The 19,855-nt window shown below is 38.2% G+C and overlaps 1 protein-coding gene across 1 annotated transcript in view; it reads left to right on the forward strand.

Annotated features, from left to right (window-relative positions):
• CFAP54 (cilia and flagella associated protein 54) overlaps positions 1–19,855 on the forward strand; it is a 361,147-nt gene that overhangs the window by 231,078 nt on the left and 110,214 nt on the right. Inside the window, exons 58-61 of the mRNA XM_017511466.2 lie at positions 4,508–4,653; positions 5,582–5,675; positions 12,194–12,292; positions 13,284–13,425. Coding sequence (XP_017366955.1) covers positions 4,508–4,653; positions 5,582–5,675; positions 12,194–12,292; positions 13,284–13,425 — 481 coding nt within the window. The remainder of the gene's footprint in view (positions 1–4,507; positions 4,654–5,581; positions 5,676–12,193; positions 12,293–13,283; positions 13,426–19,855) is intronic.

Raw genomic sequence — 19,855 nt, forward strand, 5'->3', positions numbered from 1 at the left:
TCATGTTTGAAAAATGGCAACATAGCCTCTTAGCTAAAAATAATATTTCTTAAAAAGATATTTTTTCTGCATAATTTCATTACTTAGCTAAACATTTTGTTTGATTTGTATAAGTAAGAGATACTGTACATACTCATTGAAATTAAATAGCTATAGCACACCTATACTTACAACTTATATATAACACCTGTTAATACATTTATATAATTTTATTGTGGCCATTTTGCCTTTGAGAAAAACAAAGATAGGGATAATTTCTATCATTTGCTGAGTATCTACTAGATACCTAGGCCCCGTATTCAACATGTTACATCTCACAGTGCTAATTCTTACAATAGCTCTGCAAGGTAGGCATGACAAATCCCTCTTGACGATGAGGAAAATTAGGTGAGGTCTGGTTAAAATGATTTTCCAAAAGTCAACAGTTACTAAATGATAGTGCCCAGATGTGAGCTCAACACTGGCCAGCTCTGTGCCCTCTCCACAGGCTGCATGAAAGCAATAAATCCTTTCTACAGTGATTATAGAAGTTTTCCTTCCTTTCCTTTTTGCTACCCCTGTGCTCTGCCAGTGTACAGTGTGTACATTCTTTTTTCTTTTTTTGAGATGGAGACCCATTCTGTTGCCCAGGCTGAAGTGCAGTGGCATGATCTTAGCTCACTGAAACTGCTGTCTCCCAGGTTCAAGCAATTCTGCCTCAGCCTCCTGAGTAACCGGGACCACAGGTGTGCACCACCACATGGGCGTGGCTAATTTTTGTATTTTTAGTAGAGACGGGGTTTTACTCTGTTGGCCAGGCTGGTCTTGAACTTCTGACCTCCAGCATCCACCCATGTGGGCCTCCCAAAGTGCTGGGATTACAGGTGTGAGCCACCGCGCCTGGCCTGCTAGTGCCTACATCTGAAGGCCGCAGCTCACCGTGAGGGCTGGGAGCTGTGACGGCCAGCACATTTGCATTATCGTTGAGAATTTTCAACCATTTGCTGACTTTTTAGAATTTATTTTTTCCTTTTAGATTTGTGATTATATTTATTTATTTTTAAGTTAAATGGTTTTTAAAAATTATTATACTTTAAGTTCTGTGGTACATGTGCAGATTGTGCAGGTTTGCTACATAGGTATACATGTGCCATGGTGGTGGTTTGCTGCATCTGTTGCCCTGTCATCTACATTAGGTACTGCTCCTAATGCTATCCCTCCCCAATACCCCACTGCCTGCTATTTCTCCCCTATCCCCCCAACCCCCAGGCCCTGGTGTATGATTTTCCTCTCCCTATGTCTGTGTGTTCTCATTGTTCAACACCCACTTATGAGTGAGAACATGTGGTGGTTGGCTTTCTGTTCTTGTGTCAGTTTGCTGAGAATGATGGTTTCCAGTTTCATCCATGTACCTGCAAAGGTCATGAACTCATCCTTTTTTTTATGGCTGCATAGTATTCCATGGTGTATATGTGCCACATTTTCCTTATCCAGTCTATCATTGATGGGCATTTGGATTGGTTGCAAGTCTTTGCTATTGTGAACAGTGCCACAATAAACGTATGTCTGCATGTGTCTTTATAATAGAATGATTTATAATCCTTTGGGTGTATACCCAGTAATGGGATTGCTGGGTCAAATGGTATTTCTAGTTCTAAATCTTTGAGGAATTGCCACACTGGCTTCCACAATGGTTGAATTAATTTACACTTCCACCAACAGTGTAAAAGTGTTCCTATTTTTCCACATACTCTCCAGCATCAGTTGTCTTCTGATTTTTTAATGATTGCCATTGTAACTGGTGTGAGGTGGTATCTCAATGTGGTTTTGATTTGCATTTCTCTGATGACCAGTGATGATGAGCTTTTTTTCATGTTTGTTGGCTGTAAAAATGTCTTCTTTTGAAGTGTCTGTTCATATCCTTTGTCCACTTTTTGATGGGGTTGTTTTTTTCTCATAAACTTAAGTTCTCCATAGATTCTTGATAGTAGCCCTTTGCCAAATGGGTAGATTGCAAAAATTTTTTTCCACTCTGTTGGTTCCCAGTTCAGTCTATTGATAGTTTCTTTTGCTGTGAAGAAGCTCTTAAGTTTAATTAGATCCCACTGGTCTATGGTGGCTTTTGTTGCCATTATGGCTTTTGGTGTTTTAGTCATGAAGTCCTTGCCCATGCCTATATCCTAAATGGTATTGCCTAGGTTTTCTTCTAGGGTTTTTACGGTGTTAGGCCTCATGTTTAAATCTTTAATCAATCTAGAGTTAATTTTTGTATAAGGTATAAGGAAGGGATTCAGTTTCAGCTTTCTGCATCTGGCTTGCCAGTTTTCCCAGGATTCACATTTATTAAATAGGGAATCCTTTCCCCATTGGTTGTTTTTGTCAGGTTTGTGAAAGATCAGATGGTTGTAGTTGTGTGGCATTCTTTCTGAGGCCTCTGTTCTGTTCCATTGGTCTATATGTCTGTTTTGGTACAAATACCATGCTGTTTTGATTACTGTAGCCTTGTAATATAGTTTGAAGTCAGGTTGCATGATGCCTCCAGCTTTGATATTTTTTTGTGCTTAGGATAGTCTTGGCTATGCAGGCTCTGTTTTGGTTCCATATGAAGTTTAAGGTGTTTTTTTCCAATTCTGTGAAGAAAGTCATTGGTAGCTTGATGGGGGGGATACCATTGAATGCATAAATTACTTTGGGCAGTATGGCCATTTTCACAATATTGATTCTTCTTAGCCATGAGCATGGGATGTTTTTCCATCTGTTTGTGTCCTCTCTTATTTCCTTGAGCAGTAGTTTGTAGTTCTCCTCGAAGAGGTCCTTCACATCCTTTGTTAGTTGTATTCCTAGGTATTTTATTCTCTTTGTAGCAATTGTGAATGGGAGTTCACATATGATTTGGCTGTCTATTACTGGTGTAGGGGAATGCTTGCAATTTTTGCAGATTGATTTTGTATCCTGAGACTTCGCTGAAGTTGCTTATCAGCTTAAGATTTTGGGCTGAGACGATGGGGTTTTCTAAATATACAATCATGTCATCTGCAAACAGGGACAATTTGATGTCCTCTCCTCCTGTTTAAATACCCTTTACTTCTTTCTCTTGCCTGATGGCCCTGGCCAGAATTTCCAATACTATGTTGAATAGGAGTGGTGAGAGAGGGCATCCTTGTCTTGTGCCAGTTTTCAAAGGGAGTGCTTCTAGTTTTTGCCCATGTAGTATGATATTGGCTGTGGGTTTGTCATAAATAGCTTTTACTATTTTGAGATATGATCCACTGATACCTAGTTTATTGAGAGTTTTTAGCATAAAGGGAAAATTTTGTCGAAGGCCGTCTCTGCATCTATTGAGATAATCATGTGGTTTTTGTCTTTGGTTCTGTTTATGTGATGGATTACGTTTATAGATTTGCAGATGTTGAACCAGCCTTGCATACGTGGGATGAGGCCGACTTGATCATGATGGATAAGCTTTTTGATGTGCTGTTGGATTTGGTTTGCCAGTATTTTATTGAAGATTTTTGCAGCAGTGTTCATCAAGGATATTGGCCTGAAATTCTCTTTTTTAGTTGTGTCTCTGCCAGGTTTTGGTATCAGGATGATGTTGGTCTCATAAAATGAGTTTGGGAAATTTTTTTTAAATATTAAAAATGTTTTCAATCTATTTTTAACTGACATAACAATTGTATATATTTATGGGGTATAATGTGATGTTTTTGATACATGTACACGTTGTGACTTGATTAAATCAAGCTAATTAGCATATCCTTCACTTCATGTACTTACCATTTTTGTGGGGAGAGCATTTAAAATCTATGATTATTATTAATTATAGTCACCATGTTGTACAATAGGTCTTCAGAACTTACTCCTCCCATTTAACTGAAACCTTGTACTCTTTGACCAATATCTCCCTATTCCCCTACCATCCCTAACTTTTTAAGATTCTTCAGTTAAGTGAGATCATGCAATATTTGTCTTTCTGTGCCTGACTTATTTCACTGAGAATAACGTCCTTCAGGTTCATCCATGATGTTTGCAAATAACAGGATTTCTTTCTGTTTTAAGGCTGAATAGTATTCTGTTGTGTGTATATATCATATTTTCTTTATCCATGCACCTGTTGAAGGGTACTTAGATTGATTCTGTATCTTGGCTATTGTGAATATGACCAAGGGGGGGCAATGACCATGGGAGGGCAGATGTTTTCTATGATATCTGTGAAGGAGACAGGGGAAAGAGGAGAATGGATGTCAAAAAAGGGAATGTAAGATACAGGAGGAGGGAGAAGCACAAAGTAAGAGAATGGGGAAAAAAGTTAGATGCGAAGACCAGTTGTGTAGGGCAAGCCAAAGGAAGCTTGCCTCATGTTGCTTCCTGAATGCAGGGGAAGCCTGAGAGTACTGGAGAAGGAGGCAATGGGTCTCTCCTCATTGGCTTACCTTCTGGAAGAAATAGACAGATATACATAAGGACAGCACACCAAATGCTCTGAATTTCCAGCCTGAAATATTTGTTCTTAAGTTCTAAGTGCTAGAAAAAGGAAAAACCATCTTTGTATCTTTTTCTTCTTTCAGGCAAAATAGAACGTCAAATACTAATGGAAGAGAAATCTCCAAGTTTTCAACTTGAGAGTTTATATGAAGCTATACAACTAAGCCTGAATAATGATCAAAACTCAGGGTAAAAAGATATTCCATTGTTGTGGCCATGTGTGTTTGGCTTGAACCCCATATTTTGGTAGTACACAGACCACTCAAGGCTGGATTGACTGGGAGGCCTTCTCAAAGCAAGGCTAGTTCACGGGGTCCATCTCAAGCTTGTTGCTCTTAGTTCTGACCCAAGGCCTCCTTTAAAGTAATGGTAAATGATGGCTGTCCTCATAGTGGCATACTGGCCTGTACCCAAATCTCGTGTTAGTACCAGGATTTCTGGGGCCTCCTTGGGATGACTGCTTCTCAACTGCAAGTTCCTTCCCTAAATGTGCAGTTGTGTCTAGAAGGGGTTTGTGTGGCTATTCACTCTGGTCATCAGGACCAGGACTGGTTAACTTAATTCTGTATGAATATCACCTCAATATTGAGAGTAAGCCATCTTTATTACAATGGAAGTGATCCAAATGCACTGGTCCCCAGCTGACAGATTTGATGGTGAATACATAGACCTAACCCATACCAAATCACTGCTTTCTGCATTGCATAATTCTTTGTATTTCTTTCTATTTTAATTAGTGTAGGAGCCTAGAGAGGGGCCTACATTTTCAAGGCAAGTTCTTCCATCCTTGATCTTCACTTCTTTAGTGCCTTGTGTGCTAGAATATTCCAGAATGGTCTTGATGCCAGGTTTCATGACAGTCATAGTATGGAGTGTTGCCAGCACAGGAGAAGGTAGAATGCTAAAATTGGAAGTTCTCTTCAAGAACTTCCAATTTTAGTGGGAGGAAGATGCTAGTATTTATGGTCAAAAGTGCTATGAAAAGAGGGTGGGTATTTGTGACAAATGCTGGTTTTGCCAGTTTTTGCCTTTTATCAGCTTAGAAATTGTTGGCAAATGATGCCAATGATTATGCATGGTGAAGCTATTTAATAAGTACAGTGCTATATCATTTTAGATTGATAAGAGACTCCTACCTAGAAATGGCTCTATTGTATTTTCATCTGAAGAAGCCAAAAAGGAATATTTCAGGATCACCATTAACACTTAAGGTAAGAGTCTATTTTATTAGAAATTATGAGTTAATTGTCCTTGAGATTGCTATTTTGGTAACACTGTGCTATTGAAATAATGAGGCCGATTTTCCTGTGTGGCTTGGAGTAATTAATTCATTGCTTTGTAGTTACACTTGTAACTATGTGTTACAAAGACATATCTCTTTGGACATTTTATATAGGGCTTTGGAAATTATTTTCATTTACACATTTCTGCCTGTGAAAATGTTATCCATGAAATGTAAGTATATGTAATATATACTTAATATATAAATATACACTTATGTTTCGTGGATAACATGAAGTGTAAATGCAAGGCAATGAATGAGTCATTAGTATTGATCAGGAAAATTCAATGACATATTGGTTAAACAGATAGACAAGTAAAGTTTTCAATACTGATATGGCCTATAAACAGATAACGTCTTGATAGAATCATTCATTCATTCATTCATCACATATCTATTGAGCATCTACTCTGATCCAGGCACCCTTCTAGAGTTAAAGTGGTGTCTAAAACGAACTTCGTCCCTGTTCTCATGGAGCATGCCTTTCAGTAGAGGAAAACGGATAATAAATCAGTAAAGGAAGGAGGCCAGAGGAGGAAAGGTGGGAGAAAATGAGGGAGAAGGAGGGAAAGGGGAGGTAGTAGTCCATTTTCACACTGCTAGTGAAGACATACCTGAGAAGTTTAATGGACTCACAGTTCCATGTGGCTGGGGAGGCCTCACAATCTTGGTAGAAGGCAAAGGCACATCTTACATGGCAGCAGACAAAGAGAGAATGAGAACCATGTGAAAGGGGTTTCCTCTTATAAAACCATCAGATCTTGTGAGACTTATTCACTACCATGAGAACAGTAGGGGGAAACTGCCCCAATGATTCAATTATCTCCCCCCGGGTCCCTCCTACAACGTGTGGGAATTTTGGGAGCTACAAATTCAAGATGAGATTTGCATGAGGACACAGCCAAACCATATTAGGGGGTGACTTAGGTAATGAAATTTGGAGCTAAGAAATAACTCATATAGGTGAGATTTTGAATGAATGACATGAGAAGAGGTGATGTTTCAGGCAGGATTTGATGCAGGAGGTGGGAGCCAGCAAAGAGTTGTGGAGGGGTCGCACCTTCTAGCTAGAGCAGTGTTTCCAAACTAAGGTGCAGAAACATCTCTGAAAATCTTGTGAAATGACAGATTCTGATTCAGTAAATCAGGGGCAGGCTCTGAGATTTGGCATTTCTAATGAGCCTCCCAGGTGATGCTGATGTTGTTGGTCTGTGGGCCACACATGAGGATCAAGGGTCTAGATTAAGGGAGATCCCAGAGGCAGGAATAATTTGAGTGGGTTTTAGGTAAATGAACACGGTAATTTTGTTTTTTGTTTTTAAAATTTTAGTGGGCTTTTCTGTTTCATCCTTATTGAATAATCATTTGTCCCTCCAAGACATCTTTTCAGAAAATGTTGGCATCAAATCTTTAATTTTTGAGACAGCATAAACATGATTTAAAACCTTTAGGCAAATAGACTCTCAGTCAATTGAATTATTCATATGGAAGTTGCCTTAGGTGAATGGCACCTCTTTTTTTAATCAAAATAATTACAAACTTGAAAAAGTTACTTTTTGTTGTGTGATAAACATGTTTATTTCCAGTAACAAAAAAAAAAAACAAAACCATTTATTTTTATAGCAGGTGGCAATACAAATTAATAGGATGCTAGGATGATAATGTATCACCTCTCTGGCCCTTACTGGAGAAGTGCTTATAATTGAGAACATAACGAAGTTAGGATTTCAATGAAAACAGTAGTGTAATTGCTTACAATATGATCATTATTTTCTGTGTGTTTTGACATAGTATAAATACTTTAGCAAGTCATAGAATTATTAGAAGCACAGAAAACAGCCGAAACCAATTAAAAAAATTCATGCAGACGTATTCAGACCATGGAAATATAACATTTGAAATATGTCCTAATAAAGACAACACATTATAAGCCCTTAAAAGAAAGCAGCATTATTTCACTTTTATGTAGTGTCTGTATAGCAGAGTGACCATCGCACCTGTTTGGATTTGAATCCTAGCTTCACGACTTACTAGCTATGTGACTGAGGTCTTTTTAAGCCTAGTTTCCTCGCCTGTGAAACAGAGATGATGGTCCTTACCTCTTAGAGTGGCTCTAATAATTAAACAAGATACTGGGCTTGTATGTAATAAGTACTTACATCAATGGAACTGTTATTTTTCATTTTGTGACATCAGCTAAACATCTATATTCTTCTTTCTAAAGTATTTTGTTCTTAGTAGTTACTCAATAATTGATGGCTAAGTTGAATTGACTATTTCTTGAACATTCATTTATTTGCTCATGAACCAAACACTTACTGAGGGCTTAATGCACATTAACCACCTTTTTTTCTAAGGAGCAGAGGGTCTAGCAAGAAAGAGAAATTGCATTGCAATGTGATAAGGACTATAATCACAATTTGCCAAGGTGAAGAAGTGGGGCAAAGTAGGGACTAATACTGTTTTGGGGAAATGCTGGAGAAGGCTTCACAGATGAAGTAAATTTTGAAGGATATATGGAGTTTTCCAAGTAGTTAAGTGGAAATTAACCCATTTTAATTTCATGGATAGAATCCACATGATGTTTAATAAATTTACAGAGTTGTGCAACAATCACCACTATCCAGTTTTAGAACATTTCCATCATCCCAAGAAAGATCCCTTATGGCCATTTGCAGTCAATCCTATTCCCACCCCTAGTTCCGTGAAACCACCAAACTGTTTTCTGTCTCTATAGATTTGCCTTTTCTAGACATTTCATGTAAATAGAATGATAGATTTTATTTATTTTATTTTTTTGAGACAGAGTCTCGGTCTGATGCCCAGACTGGAGTGCAGTGGTGCAATCTCAGCTCATGGCTGCAATCTCGGCTCATGGCAACCTCCGCCTCCTAGGTTCAAGCGAGTCTCCTGCCTCAGCCTCCTGAGTAGCTAGGACTACAGGCACGCACCACCATGTCCAGCTAATAGATAGATTTTGTAGTGTTTACGCCTGCTTCTTTCACCCAGTATAATGTTTTCCAGGTTCACTCATGTTGTAGCATGTAATGGTAGTTTTTTTGTTATTGTTGCTGAATAGTATTTCATTATGTGGATATGCCACATTTTTTCCCTTTGTCTATTCAGTAGTTGATGGACATTTGAATTGTTTTCACTTTTTGGCTGTTTCAGTTAATGCTATTTTGAACATTCATATACAAGTTTTTGTGTGGACATATGTTTTCAGTTCTTCTGAGTACATATCTAAAAGTGGAATTCCTGAGTTATATGGCAACTCTATATTTAGCCTTTTGATGATCTGTCAGATTTTCAATGGGGGCTGTACCATTTTGCATTCTTCCAGCAGTATATGAAGGTTGCAATTTCCCCACATCCTTGCTAACACTTGTTATTATCTGTCTTTTTGAGATAGTACCTATGCTAGTAGGTATGAAGTAGTATCTCAGGTATGAAGTAGTATCTCATTGTGATTTTAATTTGCATTTCTCTGGTGGCTAATGATGCTCAGATCTTTTCATGTGCTTATTGGCCATTTGTATATCTTCTTCGGAAAACTGTCTATTCAGATCCTTTGTGCATTTTTATTGAGTCATTTGTCTTTTTTTTATCATTGAGCTTGCCACTGCATTCCAGCCTGGTGACAGAGCAAGACTCCATCTCAAAAAAAAAAAAAAAAAAAAAAAAAAAGGGAGAGAGTTTTCATTTAAAAAACTGTATGTATTCTAGATACAGGTCCCTTGTCAGATAAATGATTTGCAAATACTTTCTCCTGCTTAGTAGCTTGTCTTTTCATATTGTTAGTAGCATCTTTGGAGGCACAAAAGTTTTAAATTTTAATGAAGGCCAAATTGTCATTTTTTTCTTTTATAGGTTGCATTTTTTGTGACATATCTAGAACTTTTTGTCTAACCACAGTTGTTGAAGATTTTCTTCTATAAGTTGTATAGTTTTAACTTTTACATTTAAGTCTATGATCCATTTTGAGTTAATACCTGTGTAGGGTGTGAGGTAAGAGCCTAAATTCATCTTTTTGTACAGGAATATACAGTTGTCTCAGCACCATTTGTTGAAAAGACTATCCCTTTCTCGTTGGATTGCTTTGGCACTTTTGTTGAAAATTAATTGTAAATGCAAATGTTTATTCCTGGATTTTCAATCCTGTTTCATTGACTTAGAAGTCTGCCATTACTTGAGCATCCACTGTCTTGGTTCCTGTAGCTTTTAGTAAGTTTTGAAGTTGTAAAGTGCATGTTCCTACTATATTCTTCCTTTTCATTTTACTTTGACTCCTTTGCATTTTACTATTTTAGGATCTGCTTGTCAATTTCTGCAAAAATAACTAAGGAGATTTTTGTTGCCATCTTATCAATATTAAGTCCTCTAACGAATATGAACTGTCTCTTCATTTATTCTGATCTTAATTTCTCTCAACGAAGTTTTGTCTTTTTAAGTGTATGAGTCTTATACATTTTTGTTATTTCTGTTGTCAAAGAGATTTTTATTTTAATTTTTAGATTGTTTATTGCTAGTATATAGAAATACAGTTGATCTGTGTGTATTGAGTTTTGTATGCTGTGACCTTGCTAAACATATTTATTAATGTTAATTGTGTTTGTGTGTCTATGTATTCCTTATGATTATCTCTACATGTAGGATCATGTCTCCTTCAAATAAAGACACTTTACTTCTCCATTTCCAATCTACATGTATTCCTGCCCACCCCGCTGGGTTTTCTAACCTAGAATCTCCTGTGCAGTGTCAAAACATCTCCTTCATCTGGAAAATGCCCACCATATTCTTTCCCCTCTCCAAATTTTTCCATGGTGGGTTCAGGCCCAGCTTCCTCAACAGAGGTTTCCTTTCTATTCAAGATGACTTATTTTTATTTTGAATGGCTGGGTCACTAGTTGGTCTTACATTCTAGTTATTTAATGTTATTCTCTGTTCTTTGTTACATGCCTACTGGTCTTGTTTCCAGAATGTAAGTAGATAAATTACCCATGCTTACATAGTCAGTAAGCTAGCAATTGTTGCCCCAGATTAGTCCCATTACAGCTAATGATTAGGGTTTGGTTGGTTGGTTGGTTTACTTTTAATCTTACAACAGGGCTGTATTGCTTAGATTTCCCCACAGGCAAACTTTTCCAGGTGTCATCTTCTCCCCGGCTTAACGCTAGATCTAGGCCACATTTACGCCTTGTACTTGTTCTTTGGCATCAGCATTGTACATGGGCTTTCTTTTTCCCCAGGATTCTTCTAGCCAGAAATAAAATAAAGATACTTTTATTATTGTTTGTTTTATTCTTCAGATTTGCTGAAAATTAAAGAATTGGCCAAAATATAGACATCAAAGAATTAGCATCCATGAGGCTAATTGAATCATTAGCTCTATCCAGATGATTTAAATCTTAAGAAATTACTGCTAATACCTATTTTAGTTACCTTTAAAAATGTAGAACATACTAGCTACTGGTGGAGTTGCGTTCTGTTCACTTCTGTAGCAGTGACTTTCTTATGTTTAAAAAATGAATATATATTTAAAATATATATATTCTTTTTTTAATTAAAGAAGCCCCCCATGGTAAAAAAATGTTCTCAATCATTGTTTGTTTGTTTTGTTATTCTATGGAATTTTATGATAATACTCTCTCTTTAATATTTTCTTAGCAGGAAATATGATAGCAAATACTGCCAGAAATCTTTTAAGCGACGTTATAATTTCTGATACTGTTACACAATATATTCAATTTATAGATCTTCTATTATAATGGCACTTAATTTTACTTAAGATGCCATTTTTGGATGGGCATGGTGGCTCATGCCTGTGATCCCAGCACTCTGGAAGGTTGAGGTGGGCTGATCAACTGAGCTCAGGAGTTCAAGACCAGCCTGGGCAACATGGTGACACCTTGTTTCCACAGAAAATACAAAAACTAGCTGGGTGTGGTAGTGGTACACGCCTATAGTCCCAGCTATTTGGGAGTCTGAGGCAGGAGAATTGTTTGAACCTGGGAGGCAGAGGTTGCAGTAAGCTGAGATTGTGTCATTTCACTCCAGCCTGTGGGACAGAGTAAAACTATGTCTCAAAAAAAGAATAATTTTTATTAACTTATCATACAGATAATGCAAGCTCATTATAGAAAATTAGGAAAAAATGATAAGAATAATTTAACTACCTTAAAACTTGGGACAACCACTGTTAATTTTCTCTGCTTTTATGTACAGGAAATGTATGTGTGTGCATATTTTTTAAAAAGAAGGATTGTACTTTTCATACAATTTTGTAATCTACTCTTCTTTCCTCAGTATATTTTGAATATCTTTTCATGTCAATAGATACATTATTATCCTTAGTGACTACATAGTTTTTCACTAAAATGTCATCTTTAGAAGATGAGAAGAGTTGTCACAGAACTTTATATCCTAACACATTTGCTGTATTTTTAGCCTCCTCTCAGAAGAAGTAGTTCTGTTAAAGAAACAGCAGCAAGTAAATTTGAAATGTACAGTTCATTAGCCTGGATTGCAATAAGAGCTGCTGCACAGGTTGGTGTGATTTTTGTTTAATCTTTCTTTTTACCATCATATCTGTATTCTCTGCTTTTAAAGAACAGAATATACCTGTAAAAGAGAAAGGAGTTGGGGTGTGGTAACTCACACCTGTTATCCCAGCACTTTGGGAGGCCGAGGTAGGTGGATCACAAAGTCAAGAGATGGAGACCAGCCTGGACAACATGGCAAAACCCCATTTCTACTAAAAATACAAAAATCAGCTGGGCATGGTGGCACGTGCCTATAGTCCCAGCTACTTGGGAGGCTGAGGCAGGAGAATCTCTTGAACCTGGGAGGTGGAGGTTACAGTGAGTTGAGATAGCACCATTGCACTCCAGCCTACAACAGAGCAAGACTCTATCTAAAAAAATAATTTTATTTTAATTAGCTGGGCATGGTGGCATGCCTGTAGTCTCAGCTATGCAGGAAGCTGAGGCAGAAGGATTGCTTGACTCTGGGAGGTCAAGGCTGCAGTGGGCCGAGATCCCACCACTGCACTCCAGGCTGGGCAACAGAGTGAGATCTTGTCTCAAAAGAAAATAACAGAAAAAAAAATTACATTATTTGGGAGTTGTGTCAATTATTATGTTTCTTTGGAAAGATTAGAAATACTGGTTATATTTAGTGTTTTCAATCTCTATTAGCCAGACTTGGTTCTATTTGTTTCACCTTTTCTAAATGAAAGTATTGGCAGATATACATATATATGTATTTGACATTTTGGCAACTATCTGTCATAGCTAAGTGGGGTAGCTTATTTTAAGTGACTTATGCATTAATTAAATTGTCAACCCGAAATTATTTGTTTGACTATGATATATTCTAATGTCAGGGATCACATATTATTTTTCAGGTTGTCTTTATTTTTTCTTCCAATGTATGGAATATTATTTTATGAATTCACTTTTTTTCATTATTTACCTAATAGATAATCTATGAATTAGAGAGCTTACATTTATAATCCTAATTTATGCATTAATTGTAGGTCAGTGAAGCTGTGCTGGCAATTAACCTACTTATGGGAAAGAAGAATATTAGAACCCATAGAGTTAATCAAATGGCATTATCAAATATCCCAGAATTTGCTGCTCTGGATCTTTTGTCTTCGTATACAGATTACTTGCTTGGTATGTTTGGATGTCTACATATTATGCAGGAAAAAAAAATGGATATATGTAATGTAGAATCAAGTTTCAAAGATTTCATTGTAATTTGTTGGCTTTTAGCTTAGATGGGATAATGTTTAGGGGTACTTCCAGGGGATCTTAGGGGTCCTAGGGCCAAAATAGAGGGCCCTTAGCTCACTGCACCTGTGTACGTGTTACCCAGTCAGCTGGTGCATTGCAGATGCAAGTTCTTATACAAAATGATATTTTACATATGTTGCTTTTCCAGTTCACACGTATCAAGTGCTTTTGGGAATGTTTGCCTCTCTGATCCTTTAATCCAAAACCTACACTCATTCTCCCACTCTTATATGCCTCCCTCTTCTTTTCCTTAGTTATTTAATATTTGTATGTATGTTTGATTGTGTTTAAGCTCTTTCTCCCATTAAATCATCATCAGCTACACGAGGGCAGGGTATTCATCAATTTGATTTTCATCTACAGCAAACTGCACAGTGCTTGGACATAGCAGACATTCAATATTAACATTTGTTAAATAAATTAATAAGAGGTTAGCAAAATTTAAACTTGATTGCAATACTGTTTATGATTTTGCTTAGTTACTCCCTTGATAGTAAACTGTAATATAAACCTCTATATCAGATAACTGGTGACTGGCATTTAACATTCATTTATGTATTTTTCCATTATTTCACTCAAAAAATATTTATTGAGTGCTTCTTGTGTTCTAAGCACTTGGATAGGTGCTAAGAAGGAAGATACTAGTCTTACTTCCAGACTGACATTTCACTAACATCCATCTCTAATTTTGCTTGGTGCTAGGTCAGCACTGAGCCAAAGGAGAAGAGTTTTAACCTGACAGGGCTGGGAGTGGTGTTCCTAATATTTCTGGAATCACATCTGTAGACAGCAGCTTAGTCTGCGGAATTGTTGGGTCAGCCTTAATTAAAGTGTTAAATTTCTAACGTCCCCTTCTTTGGCTCCTTTCAGAAGCATAGGTGTCCCAGATTATTTTCTAAACTATTTTAGATTTCTTTTTTTTTTTAGGCTGAGGCTTTATTTTCTCATTTTTACTCCCTTCATGCCTGATAGAATTTTGCTTTATTGGCTTTCTGAGCCATGGTCTGAGTGTCAGACTGGGTGCCTGCTCTTCTTTAAGGTTCCCATCGATGGGTTCTCTCTGGACAAAGCCATTGACCCTATACAGGGCAGTTTGGCAGTCCCGCAGCCAGGAGGAGCTGGTCACCACTTCCTTGCTTGACACTGTTTGGCTACTCAGTTCTCCCTGGTTCAGAATGTTAGGAAAACATCCCTCTAAGAAGCACACATTATTGGCCAGGCGAGGTGGTTCACGCCTGTAATCCCAGCACTTTGGAAGGCCAAGGCGGGTGGACCACCTGAGGTTGGGAGTTCGAGACCAGCCTGACCAACATGGAGAAACCCCATCTCTACTTAAAATACAAAATTAGCTGGGCATGGTGGCGCATGCCTGTAATCTCAGCTACTCAGGAGGCTGAGGCAGGAGAATCGCTTGAACCCAGAAGGTGGAGGTTGCAGTGAGCCAAGATCTCGCCATTGCACTCCAGTCTGGGCAACAAGAGCAAAACTCCATCCCACCATCCCCCACCCTCCAAAAAAAAAGCGCATATTATTGTACAGTATTAATAATCAAGAGACTTCTGTTGATATCCTGGCTCTGCCAAACCATTTTGTTTCTCTCAGCCTCATTAGAGACTAATCTACTCTTGAATCTGAGGCTAATGGCTCAGTCCCTATATCTGTGGACTGAGAGATTGGTCAAAATCTAAGGCAATGATTCAGTTTTCCAATATGGCTATTTCTTCTTCATACTGCCTCCTTATTACTTCTGAATGATGTGTCTACTTTATCCTAGTCCTTTCCTTGTGCTCTCCTAGTTTTTAGGGCAGGGATGACTCATCGGTTTCATCTAAGATGGACCCTAAAACTCGGTGGCTTACAGCAACAGGAACTGATCCTTACACTCGGCTCATCTATTCTGATTCACGCTGCGGGTTGGGTTCAGAACTCTTATGTACATTTTTTGTGAGGCCCAAGCTAAAGAGACAAATGCATTTAAGGCTTCTCTTCACATCGTATCCCATTGGCCACAGCAAATCATAACACCAAGTCCAGTATCAGTGAGCTAGGGAAATATACACTCCTTGTACAGGAAGGGAGAGAGGCATGAATGTTTGCTAAGTGATAATCCAAACTATTGCATATGACAAATTCAATGGCCAGTGGCTACCTGAGAACAACCTCTGTATGATTCAGGGGAAAGAACCATAGAAAAGCCATGAAAAAGCTGCTGTGATTAATTAATGATGTCAGCCGTGGGCACACAATGGAAAATGATGTTCTCTAAACCAAACCATGTTCGTTGATTCAGTTGAGTAGATAGTCTTCATTTCAGTTTAATACTAGAGCTTAAGCTTTCTGTTTCCGTATCAGTGGCATTCATAGCATATTACATTTTTTCAGTTTCCATTTTATACCATTAGCCCTTCTTTACTGTTTTAACAGTGAAAGTACCAAATTTTAAAATCCAATCTGTTTTGCATTTTGCCTCACTTTAAGAATAATAATTTTGCCCTCCAGTCCTTTCCTGGCAGGCTGATAATTAATTCATGCTGATGACTTCCCTCACTTCAGTGTTTGGGTTAGAAGGAGGTTCTGAATTCCCACTTGGTTGCCACAAATACCCAGATGGCAATGAGGTTCATATTGTAATGGCTTGCTAAAGGGCAAAATTCCTTAACCATAACAAATAAAACTTGTTTGATTTTCCTTATATTAGCATAAATTAGCATCTAGCAAAAAACCTCAGTAATCTTAGCTTTAAACAACACTAGCATTGATCTACACATGAGGTGATGCACAACATTTATCATTATTGTATGCAGAGCACTGTACCAGATGTTTACATTCAGAGAGAAGGAAGAGTCAGATAACATATCAAAGAAGTGGGTCCTACCTTCCATGAGCCTCTAGTCATGGGCAATCAGAACAGGCATATACCCTGAAATGATAGAAATTCATTTTTTGGCTGGGCACTGTGGCTCACGCCTGTAATCCCAGCACTTTGGAAAGCTGAAGCAGGTGGATCATTTGAGGTCAGGGGTTCGAGACCACCTTAGACAACATGGTGAAACCCTGTCTATACTAAAAATACAAAAATTAGCTGGGCGTAGTGGTGCACACCTGTAGTCCCAGCTACTCAGGAGGCTGAGACAGGAGAATCGCTTGAATCTGGGAGGCCGAGGTTGCATTGAGCCGAGATCGCACCATTGCACTACAGCCCAGGTAACAAAGTGAGACTCCATCTCAAAAAATTAAATATATATAAAAAAGTATCTTTTAAGCAAAGCCTAATAGGCTGGGTGCAGTGGGTTACACCTGTAATCCTGGCACTTTGGGAGGCCAAGATGGGTGGATCACTTGAGGCCAGGAATTCAAAACCAACCTGGCCAACATGGCAAAACCCGATCTCTACTAAAAATACAAAAATTAGCCAGGTATGGTGGTGGGCACCTGTAATCCCAGGTACTAGGGAGGCTGAGGCAGGATAATGGCTTGAACCTGAGAGGCGGAGGTTGTGGTGAGTGGAGATTATGTCACTGCACTCCAGCCTGAATGACAGAGTGAGACTCCATCAAAAAAAAAAAAAGAAAAAAAGGAGGAGAGCATAATAATGAAGGCAGATTCAAGTGCCACAAGTGAATTCCATCTATGCCTTCTGAGGTGAGGTGGACACAGGCAGGATGGCACATGAGTTAATTAAGAACATTGTTTTCTGGGAGAGGTGTATTATGGGGCAGGTGCGAATTGACTCAGGGGAAGCAGATTTTATCAACAGAGCAACTGATGACAGGAGCATGATGACAGAATAGACCAGTCGCGTGTGGAGAGTGAACTGTAGATCACCCTGCCAGGACCGGAGAGCAATTGTATGACGTCTATTGCACAGCAAGATGGAAAGATACCCTTTCATATCTTTTGAATTTTGATTCTTGAGAATAAATTACCAAAAGAAAAAAATATCCACACATATTTGACCAACATAATCTGGTCTTTAATTCTGCAGAGAAAAACTAAGAACAGTTCAATGTTAGTTCCTTTGTAGAAACTTTGCTTTTTCTGATGGAATACTTACAATTATTTTCTCTTCCTAATCAAAAGGTGTTACCAGAGTTTGTCCAGATACATTTTGTGCTATAACCATCTTCAGAAGAACTAGGGAGGGTGGAGGAGGATCCTTTGCAATTGCTTTCCATAAGCCCCGGCCAGAGCTTCCTGGGTTTCACTGGTTCTGGGCCAGTATTTAAACTGCCAATTTCCATGTATCTTTCAGGTGGGGTGAATTACAACCTAAAGTGAGTTTTAATGTGGGCACTTGTCATGTTTCCCTGAATCTACTCAAGCCAGCAGACAGTGTATTTCTAGTCCCTAGTTTGTGGACAAGCCCATTCTGCGTCCCCATTTATATAGATAACTCATTTCTGACTTTCCCTACCTGCAGGGCACTCTTTTCCAGACTGCTGCACGAGTCTGGCACTGAAGTCCCAGTTCCATCTGTTAAGGCCTAATTCTAATCCCTCTCCAGGGAAGTCCTCAGGTTCAGGCCCTGCTCACAATTCCCCAATTTGTTTTGACAGTTTGGAATTTCCCTTTCCTGGTTTCAAGCTCAGCTACAAGTTAAAACAGTTTTTGTACTATTGTATCCAACACTGTTATGTGTTTGGATTGGGAAGGGCAGAGGCATCGCTCATGTCAGCGCCATCCGAGCAGTCCAGCAGGTTGACTAGAAGCATCAATTCTGCATTTTGAGTTCCTGGCTATACTTTATCACACCCAATGTAAAGCTTAACAGCACAGCCTTTAGAATTGGATAGATCAGGATTTGAATTAGTAGTGGAATATTACTCAAGTTATATAACCTCTCTGAATGAGCGCCTTGCCTCATTTATAAATGTGCATACTGATGCTCCCACAGGATTTTCCTGAAACATAAATGAAGTCAAGTAAGATAGCGCTGGCGCATAGCATCAGGTGCCACTGGTCCCGTTATTATCTGGCACTTCCTGCGCTATTGGTTTCTGCTGAATCTTGATGGCTTGGGCGTCTGCCAGAATCCACACCAGCTGAAGAGATGCCTTGAATCACCTGTCTCCCTCACCACTTAAGCCAGTTCCACCTTCAAGTCTTGCATGAATGTACTGAATTGATTACCTAGTTTCAAGGAAATCTGGGAAGTGTCATTTTTATCTTTATAATTTCTTCAATATAGAAAAGCTTATTTGGAGGTTAAGATGAATGTTGAATAGCCAACCTGGTACATACACTGATACATTGACTTATTTTTCTCTTAAAAATACAAATAGTAGTATAACTGTACACATAATAATGCTCCCTGCTCCTTTTTTCTTTAAATTAATATAAATGCACCTTGACAATTTTTTCAAATCATCCCATAAGCAGCTTTTTTATGGCTATATAATACTCCTTTGTATAGGTACAGCATAATTAAATTCATTAGTCTCTTTTTGATAGCTGTTTATGTTGCTTCTACTCTTTTGCTGATACATACATCTCTACATCTTATACATTTTTATCATTTTGTACCTATGCTAGTATATCTATTGGATCAATTCCCTTAAGGCAAATGTCTAGATCAAAATGTAGTTGCATTTATAAGTTTGATAATTTTTGCCAAAATCCTTCCACAAAGGTTATGCCAGTTTGTACTCCTGTCAGTAGTTAATAAATGGTCTTTTTTTCCAACATCCTTGCTGACAAAGGTATATTATAAACATTTTTTAAACTTTTGTTGATATGGTGGGAGAAAAAAAGTTCCAATTTAATTTGCATACCTCTTGTGAGGACTAAGGTTCAACATCTTTTTGTGAACTCTCTGCTCATAATCGTTGCCCATTAAAAAAAAAAATTTGGCCCTTAAGTATTTGTAGAAGCCCTTTACTATGAAAATCAACACTTTAGTTGTGATATTTGTAAATATATTTTTCTAATTTTTCAGTTGTTACTTAACATTTTACATAACAGCTCTGTTCCATGAAGAGTTATTTATTTCTATATAGTAGAAACAATTGATATTTTTGATAGATTTTGGATTTCTGTCGTAGTTAGAAAAGTTGGCTGGGTGCGGTGGCTCATGGCTGTAATCTTAGGACTTTGGGAAGTTGAGGCAGGTGGATCACGAGGTCAAGAGATTAAGACCATCCAGGTCAACATGATGAAAGCTTGTTTCTACTAAAAATACAAAAAATAGCTGGGTGTGGTAGCATGTGCCTGTAGTCCCAGTTACTCGGGAGACTGAGGTAGGAGAATCACTTGAACCTGGGAGGCAGAGTTTGCAGTGAGCTGAGATCATGCCACTGCACTCCAGCCTGGT

Source organism: Cebus imitator, unplaced genomic scaffold (assembly GCF_001604975.1).
Source record: "Cebus imitator isolate Cc_AM_T3 unplaced genomic scaffold, Cebus_imitator-1.0 Scaffold18, whole genome shotgun sequence".
Lineage (NCBI taxonomy): Eukaryota > Metazoa > Chordata > Mammalia > Primates > Cebidae > Cebus > Cebus imitator.